Source organism: Ochotona curzoniae, unplaced genomic scaffold (assembly GCF_017591425.1).
Source record: "Ochotona curzoniae isolate NIBS_2020 unplaced genomic scaffold, NIBS_Ocur_1.0 contig_430, whole genome shotgun sequence".
NCBI lineage: Eukaryota > Metazoa > Chordata > Mammalia > Lagomorpha > Ochotonidae > Ochotona > Ochotona curzoniae.
In genome coordinates this window covers 16,872,004-16,888,784 of record NW_024466219.1, presented here as the reverse complement: position 1 = coordinate 16,888,784, position 16,781 = coordinate 16,872,004, and the positions used below count along the sequence as shown (strand labels likewise).

Below are 16,781 nucleotides of genomic sequence, written 5' to 3'. Positions count from 1 at the left end.
TCTTTTCCATTTTCCCTTTCTCTCCAACAGTATATATGTATGTGATCCAAGTAGAATGGAACACTTTCATACTGGCAAAAATGATGGATTGCTTTAGTCACCGCCTGAGTAAAGGAGCTTTCTAAAACTCTTTCATCAGTATCCACATGTTGAAAAGTCTCCACTGCTTTGAAGACAATTAAGCTTTATTGCAGGGTACTTCGAAAAGTTCATGGAAATGCATATTATGAGAAAACTCTGCATGGATTTTGAACACTTTTGGCCAAAATAGACTTATCCTTTGATTCATTTTCCCTACAAACTTTTGGAAATTGTATAGTCTTTCACTGAAGGGGAAATTCCAATTCACAGCTTCAAGTTCTGGTTTGTCAGAAACTGCTTTTGCTTGTGCTTCTTCGATGTCAAACTCACGGACCATCTTATCCTGGAACAAGACCCACCCATGCATTTCATGATCCACCTTCCCTCCCGGTGGCCCACTCCCATCCAGTGGGACTGTATGACCTTCTTCTCAGGGCCCTTAGTAACAGCATTGGTGGAAGTCTATTGTCAAGGGGGAAAACAGCCAAGACTCAGCAGCCAATTCTACACTTAACTTTAGGCAAGCAAATGTTTCCTGTTTCATGTTTTGAATTAAATAATAGACTTAGATACCTCTTCTTCAGGTTTTGTAGGTTGGAAGAATCTTAAAAATGCCACTCAGAAAAAAAAAACATTTTAGAATTGGGCCCGGTGGTGTGGCCTAGTGGTTAAAGTCCTCACCTTGAATGTGCCGGGATCCCATATGGGCACCAATTCTAATCCTGGCAGCTCTACTTCCCATCCAGCGACCCGCTTGAGGCCTGGGAAAGCAGTTGAGGAAGGCCCAAAGCCTTGGAACACTACGCCCGTGTGGGAGACCTGGAGGGAGTTCTTGGCTCCTGGCTTTGGATTGGTGCAGTACCGGCTGTTGCAGTCCCTTGGGGAGTGAATCATCAGATGGAAGATCTTCCTCTCTGTCTGTCCTCCTCTCTGTATATCTGACTTTGCAATAAAAAATACAATAAATCTTTAAAAAATATATTGTAGATAGTGACTTTTAGGGGTTTCTTATTCTACCAAATATTGAGTTGTGTGAAAGTATTCCATTTTACATTTTTCTATTTCTCCTTCCACTTCTACTTCATATTACATGTTCTGAGTTCAATTTATTCAATCATCATGCTTTTAATTTCTGAGTTTGCTGGCAAATTAATTGCCTAACATCATATTAGTCTCTAGCAGTAAAGTTTTGTCTTAATTGGCTTTTCCCCACTGTATTTGTTAAGACAAATGTGAAACAGTATGGTATCTTTAAAAGCTGTAACATTCAATAGTTTTTAAATGTAAAATAATGACACAGTGTCTCACAAAGTTGCTTTAAAGACAATTTTTACAGCTTATTTGCCAAGTAAGCTTTCTTTTGGTGGTTTGTTTTTACTTAGTATGTTTTTTAATTTTTAAAAATATTCCTCCTTTCTATTGTAAACACATACACCAGTTCTTATGCATGAATTACATAGCAATTAAAGCTATGTCGTCTATGAAAATCTATGTAGAAAGGTGTGATAGGCTAAGTAATGGCCTCCCAAATATATCCATGTCTTAATCCCTGGGGTCTATGAATGTTTCCTTTAAAGTAAAGGAGTTTTGCAGATGTGACTAGAAATCTTGAGATGAGCAGGTTGCCATGGATTATCTGGTAGATCCTGATATTATCACAAGGGGCCTTACTGTAAGGAGCCAGGAGGGTCAAAGCAGACAGAAGGTAACTACTTGGAGGCGCTACTCTGCTGGCATTGATGGTAGGGGGACAAAGCTACAAGCCAATGGCTGTAGCAGCCTCTGCAAGCAAAAAGAGCTAGGAAACCCATTCTCCCGTGCAGCCCCCAGATGCAGCAGAGCCCTACTGATGCATTTTGACTTTGGCTCTAGTACTGCAAGAGAACACATCTCTGTGGTTTTAAGCCATCGAGTTTGTGATCATTTATTATTAGCAACAGAAGACAAACACAAGTAATAAAATGGTATATACTCACAGCATCTCTAGATTTGTACAGACATGACTTTTAACTCTAGCTAGCTGAGAGGCCATAGTTGAATTATTTGATGTCTCAAGCCTCAGCTTCAGCTTCACAAAGGGGAAGATAATTCTTACATGGCAGGCTTGACAAGTGGATCACAGTAGCAAGTACAAAGCATCCAGCGCCATGCTACATACAGGCGGCACCCAGTAAGTTCTCCTTAGCACTGTCATTCATCGAAAAGGAAACATGCTAACAGATTCAAATATTCTGCTAGCGTGAGCATGCTCATTCTGTTTCCAAGAACTAATTTTCTGTCCAACCTGGCAGAAAATGAGCCCATTTTGTCAGGAAAGCATTGGAGTTCAGTGACTGCTGACCTGAGAGCTCCTCTGAGCGTGTCCCAGATTCAGCCAAGGACCTCATGCACCTGCAGACATCAGGATTCTAGCGCATACCTCTTTATCTGTTGAGAATGGCTTCATTCAGAATGGGAGAGCAACTCTGCACTGCCTGTGTAAGCAAGGGACGATGTTCCAGGGAAGCTCATATTTCTTGTTTATTTTTCTCCACTATCAGACAGGCTGTTTGTCCTGTGATCACACATCGTCTTAATTAAACCCACAGTTCATAGCAAGGGCACGCATGCCTGTGCTTCTTGCTTCATCTTTTGCCATCTTATTCTCCTGTCTGGGACAGTCCTGGGTGATGCTCTTCCAACTTCATTCCAACTTTTCTTCCTCCAGGTCTGTGCTAAAGTGCCACTTCCTTATTGGAGTCTTTTCTGACCTTCTTGGGGGATTTTGAATCCAAACTACTTTCCTCTTCTTCACACCATGGTAATTTCTAATCATAACCTTTTCTTTTCCTTTTATGTCAGGACTGTTTAATTACTACAATTTATGATAATACACCTTTAAATTTGTGTGCTTTGAAACTATCTTTCTTAATAGACATTAGACATGAATTATATGGTTTATTTTTGCTTTGGTCTCTCTAAATTTATGCCCAGCCCAGGTATTTAGCACCAGCATTCAGTGCATATTTGTTGTAATGAACAAGTAAATGATAAATTGTCTATAAAATCTTAATCACAAAGAGTCTAGAATACCTTCCCCAAAATCCTTGGAATTGATTTTTTCTTTAAAGTCACAGTAATTTTGTAGATACCAGCACTGTGAAAGTCACTGAATTAAACGGAAAGAAGCTCCACTGGCAAAACTCAGGTGCTGTGGGAGTAGATGTTATTCCTTCACCTTGTCCCTGCTGAGCTTGTGGGATGAGCATGATCTGGTGTTTGTCTCATCTATGGACTATCGCATAATTTGATGACTTAACACATACACATACCATGAAATCATTTTAGAAATAGCACTTTCAAGAATTTAAATTTATGAATTATATATGTGTACCATTATGATAATTATATCTGTAAACATAAAACAGAAAGCCTCTTGACATTGCTTCTTTACACAGCAAGGATAGGGTAATTCTCATGGGGACCAGCGGAGGGCGCCAGAGTCCACTCCTTTTAAAATGATGGCCCAGTAACACATCATTTTGTGACTTTCATGATCCAGAACATGTTCCTCTTCTGTGAAGGTTCCCGGTAAGCCTGAGAGAAATGTATACTGCTGATGCTAGATGAAACAATTGACACTAGTCGATGACATCCAGCTGACTGATGGCACCATTGAGTTCAAGTGTGACCTTACCGGTTGTCTACTCCACCTGCCATTTCTGATAGAAGGCTATTGCAATCTCCAGCTCTAACAGCGGACTCCTTTCCTTTTTCCTGCAGTTCTGTCATGCCTCACATATACTGATGTTCTGTCTTTGTTTCATACACATTGTGTGTCTTCCTAAAGGACTGACTCTTTAAGCGTCTCTTTATCCCTGATGGCTTCCCTTGTTCTGAGGTCCGTTATGTCTGAAATTAATGACTCTTATTTTCTTTAGATTAATATGACTCTGATATATTTTTCTCCATTCAGTTGCCTTTTAATAAACAAGGTTCTTTATATCTCAAGTGGTTTATTATAGACAGCATAGACTTGGTTCTGACAATCACTATCTTTTAATTGGAATAATTAGAACATTGGAACTCCTAGTAATTATCAACATAGTTGGCTTGAGCACTGCCATATTTATTATGATTTTCTATTTTTTACCCTATTTTTTGCTTCTATCTTTGTAATCTATTCTTTTTCCTTTGTGTTTTTAATTGAACATGCTACAGGGTTCTATTTTTCGTAATTAATTAGCAGATCAGTTCTACTTCTCTTTTCTGCCTTTCGGTGATTGCCCTAAAGTTTGTAATATGCCTATATAACTAATCAAAGTCCATTTTAGAGGAACACATTATGATCTCATAGATAGTGCAATTATAGCAAGAAGATCTTCATACTTCTGTTATCTTTTGTGTAGAAATAAATATCCCTTTGGATTATTGTGTACAACCCTGTTTCTGGGCTTACTCTTTAAACACTGCTAAAGCCATGCCTCTTGTGCTCAGCCTTTCCCATCACTGGACCTGAAATTTCTTTCTTCCCAATTGTGCTGTAAACTTGGGCTCTTCTGCATGACCTCCTAGTCATAGTTTCTAAAGCTCTGCATGGGGGTTTTCAGATTACAAAACTCTGTCATATGCGCTGCTTCATCTGATGTTCAAAAGCGACTTCTCCATGCAACCTGCCAATTGTGTTTATTTTATGCAAGTGGACTCTGAAAGTCAGTGCTGTGTGTTGCCTTGAAGAGTAGAAACACTCGTGCTCCCAATGTCAGTAAGTTACCTGAGCTGGAAAGTCAAAATTCTGGCCTCCTAATAATTAAGGAGAGTGCATCATAAAGCCCTGCCTCCTACTTCTACGCTCCTACAGCTTGTAGGTGTTGCTTTCTCCGATATGTCTTTTTCAGTTTCAAAGTGGTGCGCTGGAGACATCCCAGCAGCAATTACTTTATTAAAATTACCTTCACATCCAAATTACGTTTAGTGTAGGCTGTTTCACACTTGAGGGCTATTATGATAATCTCATTATTGTTGTTGTTATTATTGCAGTTAATGGCGATTGGGATTGTTTATAGCAGTAACTTAATAAACACCAGCAAACTATCACCAAGTGCCCATAAGGAAGGAGGTACTGCTAAACCCTGACAACATATTGCTGTGTTTCTTTGGCATGGTTTGTGTCTACAATGAAAATTATGCCTTCATCACATCTCTTCCCTTAGCGGGTTACTTTCTGATGTCCAAGGAAATAAAATATTCATAATCACTTCAGTGAAAACCCATTTTTCCGTATTCTCTGACAAGGATCAAGGAAACTAGTGTGTGCCAACAGATGTAGCAGTGGAGAAGAAACCCATGGCTAGGGAAAGGCTCCAGGCTGTCACTCCCACGGACTGGTGACAGGGAGCGATTTCAGAGGCAGTCAGAAGAGTGACAGGAGGGTTAGACTGAAGATGCTTACTAATTTCTGGGGAAGGAAGTGAAGACATAGCCTGAAAATCCCCCTGCTAGCTACGGATGAGCTTTACTCTGCACTCAACACGTGGCGAGATGCGGTGTGTAAGCGACTCTGCGGTCCTTCCCGCCTGCAGCCAGACCCCACTGCACCTTGTGCTTGTGCCTGCTCCAGGCCCCAGACTCCTGGAGTCTCAACATCCAAGTTCAATTAAGTGTATGTTGTTATTGGCTGCACTTGTGGTTGCGGAGTGAGTCCAGGGAGGGCAGGTAATTACACTCTAAGGAGGAGTGGGAGTGTTTATCCTAACACCCTTGGAACCATGGGCAAAGGCAGTGGTCCAGGATGGGGTAGAAAATAAATGACATGTGCCATGATAGGCACTTGACATGTTTTATGCCCTTAAGGTAGTGGCACTGATGCGCAAGGGGATACATTTCATTTAAGGATGAGGAAACCGACAGGTGCGGTAACTTCTCTCCCAATGAGGTTTTTGAGGTTAAACGCAGTTTTCTTTTAATTACCAAACCCCATTTCCTTCGCTAGGGTCAGCAGCACGCTGGGCCGCAGCGGGTCCCAGGCAGTGAGATTTTAAAGCCACAGCTGGCCACGCTGCACGCTGAGCCTCTGGAGTCTTTGCAGCCACGAACTCTCTCCCAGAGGCTACCGTCTCTGTCACCCAGTCGCGCGAGGATTCTGCACACTAAATGCGGGTCCAGCACTGCGGCGCCTCCCGCCTGCCCACCAGCCCGGAGCCCCGCGACCCTTGCCCGCCCGCGTCTCACCCCAGGTCGCCGGCAGCGCCAGCAGCAGCACCGCAGCCGCCAAAAGGGCTCCTCCGCTGCAGCAGGACGGATGAGGTGAAGGGCTCCGCGCGGAAGCGGCTCCCATGCTCTCCAAGCGCTACTACGGGCGGAGCATTCACCAAGTCGATGGAAGGCCAGGGAGCGCGTGGTGGAGCCGGGAGGCGGTAGCTGGGCCCTGCGCCCGGGATCTGGAAAGGGCCGAGGGTTCCGCGGAACAAAGCTTTCGACCACAGCTTCCCCTTAATAAGCACCGTGCTGTTTACTCCGCATTTGCATTGTTTCTAGGGAGACTGACGCTCTGAGATTGCCTTAGAGACTCAGGTGCAGGCGCAAAATCAGACCCTTGCCTCCATCTCTCAGCTGAGCTCCACTTGAGGATCCGCGGGTCACAACAAAGGCGGTGCTGTCCAGGCAGGAATCCGTGTGGGCAGATGTGCAGCTGAACTGCCCGGTATGCAGGGCTTGGGGACGCGCTCTCGGAGGAGGCTTCTGCTCGGTGGAGGCACAGATTTCAAAGGTTCCTGAAAGGGCACGACCCAGCACTTGTACAGTGTTAAAATAGAAGCCTCTGCAAGCGAGATTCAAATAGTGTGGATGGTGCAGTGGTGCAGTGGTGGATGGGGGGACAGGAAGAAGTCGTTTGCCATCAACCTATTGACATAAAATGCTGGCTTTACCTGGATTGATGACAGAAAAGCTTAACAAAGACACTGGAGATGGAATTGGGCAGATTTGTTCATGCAGTGGATTTCAATTACTTTGATTGTTAAAGATGGTGCCAGAAAGGAAAAGGAGGCAAGCTTAGAAATGAATAGAGGCTCTGCTTTTTTAATTTAATTTAAATTTTTTTTTAATTTTTAATGATGATTATATGGTTGACCAGGGAGGGAAGGAGTGAGGGTTAGGGAAAAGTGGATGAAATCATTGTTTCCAAATTCTCTATTTCTTCTTGTCTCTGGGGGAATGGGAGAGTTAAAGGGGGAATCCACTAGCCTCCCAACTGTCCCAGTACCCAAGGATGGAAAACCAACCCAATGTCAATCCAGGGTCCTGATGCAGAGCGTGTTCTGAGGGTTCTGACCAGGTGGTTTGGATAGTTCTGAAAAGCTGTTGATTTCACCAATTCAGGGGTGAGGCTGCCTCATCCCTGGGACTCACGAACCTGGCACCCACCCAGCAGGCAAACCTTGGGAACCAGGCCAGGCGACCCAAGCCCCACTGGGTTCCCCACTGGATCCCCCACCTCTGGGGCTCATGAACCCAACACACTCACCTCATAGGCAGGCCCCAGGACTTGGGCCAGGTGACCCGGCCCCACCAGAACTCCTACCCCCAGGGCTCATGAACTTGGCACCCACTGAGCAAGGGGGCCCCAGGACCCAGGCCAGGTGACCTGAGCCCCACCAGATCACCTGCAATTGCGGCTCACGAACCCTGCTCCCACAGACCCCACTGTGGCATGGCTTGCCTCACCTCAGCATTCCCACTGTGAGCTGGCTGGTGTTGTGGCCTGACCTGGCTCCTCCTGCAACCCTATCCTGGTTCTCAAATCTGCCAGTGGGTGTTGTGAACTAGCTCAGCCCGGCCTGTCCCCAGATCTGAGCCACATGTAGGCTGGTGGATACTATAACCTGGCATGGTCAGAGCTGCTTCTTGACTTGGTTCTTGTGTTCACCTGCATGGACTGTGTCCTTACAAAGGAATTTCCCAGGGTCCTCTGTTGGTTTTCCTCCCGGTGGCAGATTTTGCGCACAACAGTGGGTGCTTGGCACAGGTTGATTTTGTCAATCTCTTGTCCTAGCAGGAAAGGTGGCTTTGATCAGCCAGCTCACACTCATTCTGGTTCTCACTGATGTGTATTGTCCTAGCCACACCTGGTCTGGCACTACTTTTTAAAAGATTTATTTTTATTGGAAAGGCAGGTTTATAGAGAGAAGGGGAGATAGAGAGAAGGATCTTCCTTCTGCTGGTTCACTCCTCAAGTGGTCACAGTGGCTGGAGTAGAGCTGATCCAAAGCCAGGAGCCAGGAGCTTCTTCTGGAAGGGACACGTGAGGGTGGAGGAGAGATGAATGGTGTAGCGGGTATTTTAGTAAATGTGTTCATTCCACTGTACTCTACGGAAGTGTGACTTGTGGAGGAGTACAGATGTCCAAGGCAGAGACATTCTCTGCTCATGCATCTTCACGTAAGGAGATCCACGTGTATGCAGTTTGGAGCACCTGTGCCATTAGAGTGCCCAGCCCTGTCTTACCCAAACATTCTGGAACACTGCCTGGCTTCATCCAGCCCTCTTATTGAGTCTAAAATTCTCCCCTTACTTACTAAGAAAGGACCATCAGCCAAAGGTCTAGTATGTTTTGCATTTTTCACTAATCTCCTTTAGCATCTCTATGGAGATTTAATTGTAAGAAATCTGTACTTTGATTAGGTCATTCATCACCTTTCCATTTCAGTACATCCAATACCGTTCCTCAGGGAGCCGAGCCTCTTCTTTCAAGTCATTCACATGGCTATGGAAAAGGGGTGAGAAGAAAATGTCTTGTGTCATATTCTGTCTTCTGGCCACACCCTCCTGTCACCTGCTCTCAATCATTCCTTGAAGCTTGAACCAACTCCTGAGCATCTGTTCTGCCATTACTCCTGTGACAGTCCTCATTGATTTGTGTATTCACGGCTGTGGCATTTTCAAATGCCTGCTTTTTTAGTTGCCTGACATCTGGTTATGATCATGCCCTGCACTGTGTTTTCCAAGCTACGTCCATATCCATATCCTGGAACCTGTCACTACAACTGCGTTCCTTATATAATCCCAACTATCCCATTCCCCAACTACAATCCTACACTTTGAGTTCACTCTCTTATATTCTGGATCCAAAACTCTTTGCATCTCCCAGTACCTGTAGCCCATGTATCCAGTTACCACTTCTCAGTCTCTCAACTCCTTCATCTTCTATTATTATTATTATTATTATTATTATTATTATTATTATTATTGAAGAGGCAGAGATGGATAGACATAGCTTCCACTTTTTGGTTCATTCATTCAATGCCTGTAAGGGCTGGGACTAGAGCCAGGAACCAGGAGCCAGAAGCCAGGAACTCAACTGAGATTTCTGCTTCATGGTTGTCAGTAACCCAGCTGCCTGAGCCATCATCTGCTATCTCCCAGGGACTGCACTGACAAGAACCTTGAGGCAGGAACTGAGCCCAGGCACTACAACATGGACAAGCTCTAATGTGGAACCTAGGTGAAAGATTTTCATTGCTAGGTCAAACGCTTATGCACACCCCTCTATGTGCTTCACCTTCATCCTCATCATGTTAAATGCCATCTTCCTTCAGGATAGTCATTATCTTGCACACATCCTCAGCTCTCTCATTCTTACACTATTTTCTAAAGATTTATTTTTTTATTATTTTTTCATTGGAAAGGTGGATATACAGAGAAGAGAGACAGAGAGGAAGATCTTCCGTCCGATGATTCACTCCCCAAGTGAGCGCAACGGCCGATACTATGCCGATCCGAAGCCAGGAGCCTCTTCCGGGTCTCCCACGCGGGTGCAGGTTCCCAAAGCTTTGGGCCATCCTCGACTGCTTTCCCAGGCCACAGGCAGGGAGCTGGAAGGGAAGCGGGGCTGCCGGGATTAGAACCGGCGCCCATATGGGATCCTGGGCGTGCAAGGCGAGGACCTTTAACCACTTGCGCCACCGCACCGGGCCCTTACACTATTTTTTAGACAAAACAGCAATCTTAGTTACATCCAGTTCTTTGGTATGATACCCCTAGACCTATGAAACAGAATGTGGCTCAAGAAAAAAACATGTGGACAATGACCAGTTTTACTTCAACAACACCTCATTTCAAGTGTACCATCGTCATTCTGTCTGGTGCTCCATTGCTATTTATCTAATTTACTTATTCTTGCTTTTCCCTGAAGGAATGTTTAAGAATTTTTTTTTGGCACTGAATGCTCACACTGCCTCCATTCTTGATCTCTGTTTACAACTTTGTCCCCCCCCCCTTTTTTTGTTTTACTGAGAAAACAGAAGCAATCAAAAAGAACTTCTACAATCTTCTATCACCACTCCCCCTCCATGCCCCCATATACCTATACCTGTATTTGGCTGATACAGCTGTTCATCTCATTAGAATGATGGTGCATTCACGCCCTTATCCAAGAATAACCTCTGAACTCATGAACTGGATTCAGTATGCTCTTATATGCCAAAAGAGATCACTGCAAAAATTCTCCTCTCTCCAGCATCACTTATTCCCTCTGTTCTTCTGGATCTACCATTGCCATGGAAACAAGCCATATCTTCTAATATGATTAATGTCCCTTTCACTTGGGCAGCTCTTGATATGAGTCTCTGTGCAAATGGCTGGCCGTCTCCTGACATGCCTGAATTCTATTGCTCAAATGTTATCTTTGCAATTAAGACTTCCTGGGGCCACTGTTTAAAATGATACATTCATGCAGAACTTCCTTTCCCCTTCCCCTGGGTTATGGTTAGCATATTTCTTAATTCCATTGCCACCTGACAACATGCCTGTCTACCCACTGGAGTACAAGCTACATGAGGAGGCATCGGTCTGACACTCACCACATGTGATCTGATCAGTGCTTAGCACACAGTGGGTTTACCTGAGCATTTAGTGAATAAATGAATGGCTGTAATGGTGGACACAGCTGAGGTCAAACATTTTTTCAGATACTTTGGTGGTGCAGAAGTTTAGTTTGAGACTGAAACATGTATGGTGTGGGAAGAATTTGAATGAAGGGATGCAGTGGATATCTCTTATTTTAAATGGGTGTTTTTCTCTGAAATTTGTTCCTAGACTTTTCCCTTGGGAAACACTCTTTGCTGTGGTTCAGTGTGGGTCAAGCCCACTGTGGTTTCTTGGCCTCAGTTCAAATAACATTTTGGAGCAGATAGGCCTTTGTTGTAGGGGTGCCCTCTGAACTGTAGGATGTTTCATGGTCCACTTGTGAGATGCCAGTCCCTTCTCTTCTGTCAGCCATTAGCAATCAAATATGTCTCTAGATGATGCCAGCTGTTCTTTGGGGAACACAACTGCCATATTTGAAAATGACTGAGATGGGCTCCAAAATTAACCACAGTTCCATGACAGAGCAGGCAACTCAGTCCTTGTCATCTACTCATGTCACTGTACTAATCATTGATTCATTGGGGGAATGGGACCCTGTTTGGAGAAATGAGCTGCTAAAGTGACTTTTTAAAGGAAATACTAGACAAGAAAGCTCTTTGTGCTGAAATGCTGAGCTGATAGCTGTGAATTTAACACAGTCAACAAATACTTTGCTAGTTTTTAGGAAGTGCCTGTCAAACAATGAAGTCGTCAAGGGAAAGGAGAGCAAGAGATAGAGTAGATTAAGGGCATGGTTTGACTATTTAATTCTTATTTGACATATGATAAGTTCACTCTTGGCCTTTTACAATGTCTTGTGCTGTAACATTAGAATCTGGTCTAAGCCATTGTGAGATGGATTTCTGTCACTTGCAGCTGAATAGGCTCTGGCTTGAGAAGGTTGTGGGTGGAAGGAGCTAGAGATGGGAGGGGGTATCACTGATGAAGTAGTGAACTGGAAGAGACAGATGGGAGGGAGAAAAGAAGTATGGTGCATGCAGCAGGCAATCATGGAGGTCAAAGGAAAGGAAGCTTGGAGAACTGTCCTCCAGTGTTTTCACATCTGCTCAGAGAAGGAGGAACAAAGGCAGAATGGAGTACGTGAGTTGACATGAGTGAATAGGTAATGTTGGGAATTGAAAATGGTGCTGTCAAAGAATAAAAGGGCTGAACAGTGCTCCCTTTGTAGGTGGACATTTCAAAGAATTGAAAGCAATATCTGGAGGGGTGTCTGCATGACCATGATCACAGCAGCCTCATACACAGGACCAAGAGGCAGAAGCAACACAAGGGTCTTTTAGTGGACCAAAGGATAAGCCCAATGTGCAGTTACATGCAATGAACAATTATTGAGTCTCAGCAAGCAAGGGCATCCTGTCACATGCTACAGCATAAATGAAAAACTTTGTACTGAGTGAAATAAACCAGCCACAGATAAATACTGTGTGATTTGACTTATAAATAATTCTCATAAACAGAAAACAGAATGATGGTTTTCAGAACTTGGGAAAGTTGTTATTTAATGTATGTAGTTTTAGTATGACAATATCAAGTTTATTATATTAAATGATGTTAAACAATTCTGGAGATGTGTTGCACAACTATGTGAATGTGTATTTAACCCCACTGAACTGTAACATTTTATGCTTTAAAAATGCAAGGTGATAGATGGTATGTATTTTCTATCACATAAAAAAAGGTAGATGATGATTGCATACTTAGTCTAGGAGAAGGTAGAGAGGGTGAATTTGTGACTACCAGTGAAAAAGTTTTAATTTTACACATAAGTTTGTGCTGGAACAAACTTAGCAGCTGGATCTCAGACACAATAGAGGAGGAAAAGATGGCTAGGGGAAGGTGTTGGGTGGAAAACCCTAAGAGAAAATCTTGAAGGCAAGGAAATTTAACTTTTTGGTTGAGAGTAAGGCTATAATGAACAAGTGGTGGGATCCAGAATAAATATTACATTATGAAGACTGAAAACCCCATGACTGTTGTTGTCATTTAAGACTTGGCTCCAGAAAAAAAAATCATGTAAGGCAATTTTAATGAATATAATTTATTTGAATGGCTAATATGCACATTGTTAAATGATACTTTACAAGCAAGTGGAACTTATGACAAAACTGCTAAGGAAACATCCAAAGCTTAAATTTTATGTCAAATCTTTAGAATTTAAACTTAACTTCCATAATTTCACAAAGCTTGTGCAAATCAGAATTACTGAGTGATCGTAGAAAGGCAAAGTGTATATTGTGAGGAAACTCAGAGCAAGTGGAAATACAAATGAAATGTTTGGTGATTTTGGAGAAGGAAGCTGCTATTAGAATCCAAGCACACTTCCCGGTAAGAGTGTGGCTCCATACAGGCAACGCCTCACACTTGATTTAAATTGCAACCACATTATAAGTCAAAGCCTATGGTAGTAGTAAGCATGTTTTTTACGAAAAGAAGAAGACTCTATATTTGAGGAGATCCTTTTTCCATGTCTTCCTTCAGAAAGTGACACGTCTAGAGCCATAGAATTTGCCAATTGCTGGCTTCAGGTGGAACACTTCAGAAAGTCCTTGAAGAACACATGGCAGTGAAACCAGACTTCCCCCTCTACTATGAAGCCAACTCCTTCTGTTTTGCTTGAGAAAAGGTGCATATGGCAGTTATAGCTTATGAATGATTTCAACAATGCTGAGACCACACAGAGTTGCTATTAGCAAGGTTTCTTCCCAGTGTTCAGCTGGATTTCAAGCATGTAGTTTACAGAAATAGATCATTTGTGTTCAGGAGGCAGCATCAGTAGCAGTGGTGCAGCTCCAGGTTTAAACAATGAGATTTTTAACGTGCTCTCTATGTGCTATCATCCAATGAAATACTGAGTTTATTAGATGTCCTTATAGTAGGAGGTCCTTCTTCAAATATGATGATCTGGAACAAATAATGAGTATAATTTATGTTGATGACTGTTAATGAAACTACTTATGAAGGTATATAAGCAACATTTTCATATTTGTGCCTTCATTCAGTACTTGTGTATCTAAAAGCTTGCCTCTCAAGCCCTCTCTGGTCTGGATTGCAGATCTGGCTGACATCATATCCCTTGTTCTTCCCCTTCCTTTGTATCACAATAAGTAACCTTTTCTTCCTTAACGGCCACAGGAGTGTTCTAGAGCCTTGTTTAAGGTTTCTACTCTTAGTCAAGTCAGTTCTAAGATGAAAGAGATTAAGATAACTTTATTCTTATAGATCACATGGGAGAAATCCATTTGAAGTCAAAGCTGAGTTTGAATTCCACTTTTGCCAAGTATTAGTCTTGAAATTTTGCTCAAGCTGTGGTTTTCCCATCTTGGATATTATATCTGCATCTTGGAATTATCTGGGGGATCTTGTCCTCCTTTCAAAATGCCAGTGAGGACTAAGTGAGATGAGATATTAAAGAGCCTTGGTACAATGATTTGGCACAATGAACCCCATGATGTTTTTCCTTGTCTTCTCCTTTAAATCCTTGTGGAACTTGACCACCTCACTCTACTTCCTATCATTCAGTCTTCCGTCTGAATACATTCATTTAGTATATTCTGCTTTTCCCCTACACCTCTAACATCTCCATTCTAGTCTCTAAGCCAAGTTCATCATCTTCATGTTTCCATTATTAAAAAAAATTTCTCCTTGACTTTACCTTTTGCCCTTATTATCACTCAACTGATCTGATCATCTTTTTTTTTTTTTAATAAAGACTCCTTGAAAGAGCTCTCTGTAGTTGACACCTGCAATTTCTGTTCTTTGATTCTCTTGAGCTGACTCTAACCAGGCTCCTATATCCCTCCTCTATGCTGAATGATTCTTATTACACAGTTTAGCGAAACATTTTGTGCTGGTGAATCCAGTGGTCAGTTTTCACTACTCATCTTTCTTGCCCTGTTGACAGTATTTGAAACAGTTGCTTCTTCACTCCTCCTTAATTTAGCTTGCACTTGACTGCTGGTGCTCTGCACTCAGGGGTTTTCTCCTGTACCAGCAGCTGTGGCTCCTTTCCTTTGCTGGCCCTGCATGACTTCTAATGTAGAAGAACCCAGGCTCAGTACTTGGACCTTTTTCTCCTATCTAGCTTCTGTCTCCCCATTAGCTCAGTGTCATTGTTAGGTATAGCCATGTGCTGGCAAGGCTCCATAGTGTCTCCAGCCTGGACCTATTTCTTGAAATTCAGGCTTTGTATCAGTCACCTTTTTGACACTTTGACTTGGATATCTGTTAAGCATCTCAACTTCTCCATCATCCAAGCCTTTTCCCTCCAACCCTGCTCTTTATGTACTTGATCAAGGCATTTCTGTTCTTCCACTTGATCTGACCAAACCCCCCTGGCATTATCAATGGGACTCTTTTGTTCAGATTCTAGTATAACACTGATGGGTCTACTTGTCACTCTTCTGAAACTATCTACAGAATCTGACCCCTTCTCTTCAACTTGGTGGTAGCCACACATGATTTCTTGCCTAGATTATTGCAATTCACTCTTCACTCCCCTCAACACACCCCATCTCCTATCCTTTGCTTCCTGTATTCACTTATCCTAGCAATTAAGATAGTTGTGATGCTTCTCTATTAAAATCTCCTAATGTTTTCCAGCTCAGGACTGAAACCCAGCTCAACTCAACACACTGACCTAGCATGACCTGTATATGATTATCTCCTTCTCACTATCCCTTCTTTCTTTATCTAAGTTCATCTCCACCACTGTCTTCCATAGTCATCCTGCTGGAGGACACTCTAACCTCATTCTGTACCTCCAACACAGCAAGTGTACACTGTGTTTGCTCTCTGCACATCCTATTCTTTCTTCCTGGAATATTGTTTCCCCCAAACCTACATAGTTGAATCCTTACTTCCCTCTGATCAGTGCCATTTTCTTAGTAAGGACTTCCTGGCATCCCCCTTGTTCCTGCTATCCCTCTGGCCTATACTCTTTCTTTTCCAGTGCTTAGCATCTTCTTTTCTACTTTAATCATTTTGCTCTTTAGTCAAGTATTTTTTGAATGGATTTAGGAAAATTGAAACATTATTTTAGCAAGGAATATTAAGCAAATTAGCAATCACTATCCATGAATACCAAAGATTTACATAATACTCAGAAGCACATATACTTAGTACTTTGCTTTTCATAAGGACACAATGGAGGTAGTATTGACAAATTAATAAAAGCAATTCAATTTCAGTAGGTACCATTCAGTCTTCTGATTAGCTTGCTGGGTTGTATGGATCAACAGGATATGCTTCTTGGTTTTCTAAATGAGCAGCTGCGTCTTGAGGGTTTTTGTTTGTGTAATAATTGCTAAAAGAGAGAAGAGAGAAAAAGTAAAATCTTTATTTATTGATTGCAGTTACTTTATTAAGACTTAAGAGTTGTTTCCCTTTCATAATTCCCTATAGCAGGTAATTTTCATAGTTGAGTTGATTTTGTTATTTTAAGGATCTCATGAGGTAAACTAGAATTCAACTATTTAAGGAAGGCACAGAAAAATAACAAAACAGTAACTTGGTAGGCTTGAAGTGTCCAAGTAAACAGACTGGGGGGACTTTACCTCATTACTGTAAAAACTAACAACTACAAGGTGAAGGACAAAATTCAAAAAGAAGCTTTTATTTTAGGATGTGATCAAAACTTTACCTTTTAGAGACATAGACTTCCAGATGAACTTAAAAGAACCATTTTTTAAAAAAGATTTATTTATTTTTATTGGGAAGTCAGATTTACATAGAGAAGGAGAGACAGAAAGTTCTCCCATCCACTGGTTCATTCCCCAAGTGGCTGCAAAGGCCAGAGC

General features: G+C 42.5%; 1 protein-coding gene across 1 annotated transcript in view; it reads right to left on the bottom strand.

Annotated features, from left to right (window-relative positions):
* Nucleotides 1–16,781, bottom strand: part of CR1 (complement C3b/C4b receptor 1 (Knops blood group)) — a 102,543-nt gene that overhangs the window by 55,867 nt on the left and 29,895 nt on the right. The window contains 2 exon segments of the mRNA XM_040985794.1: nt 6,292–6,409; nt 16,198–16,288. Coding sequence (XP_040841728.1) covers nt 6,292–6,409; nt 16,198–16,288 — 209 coding nt within the window.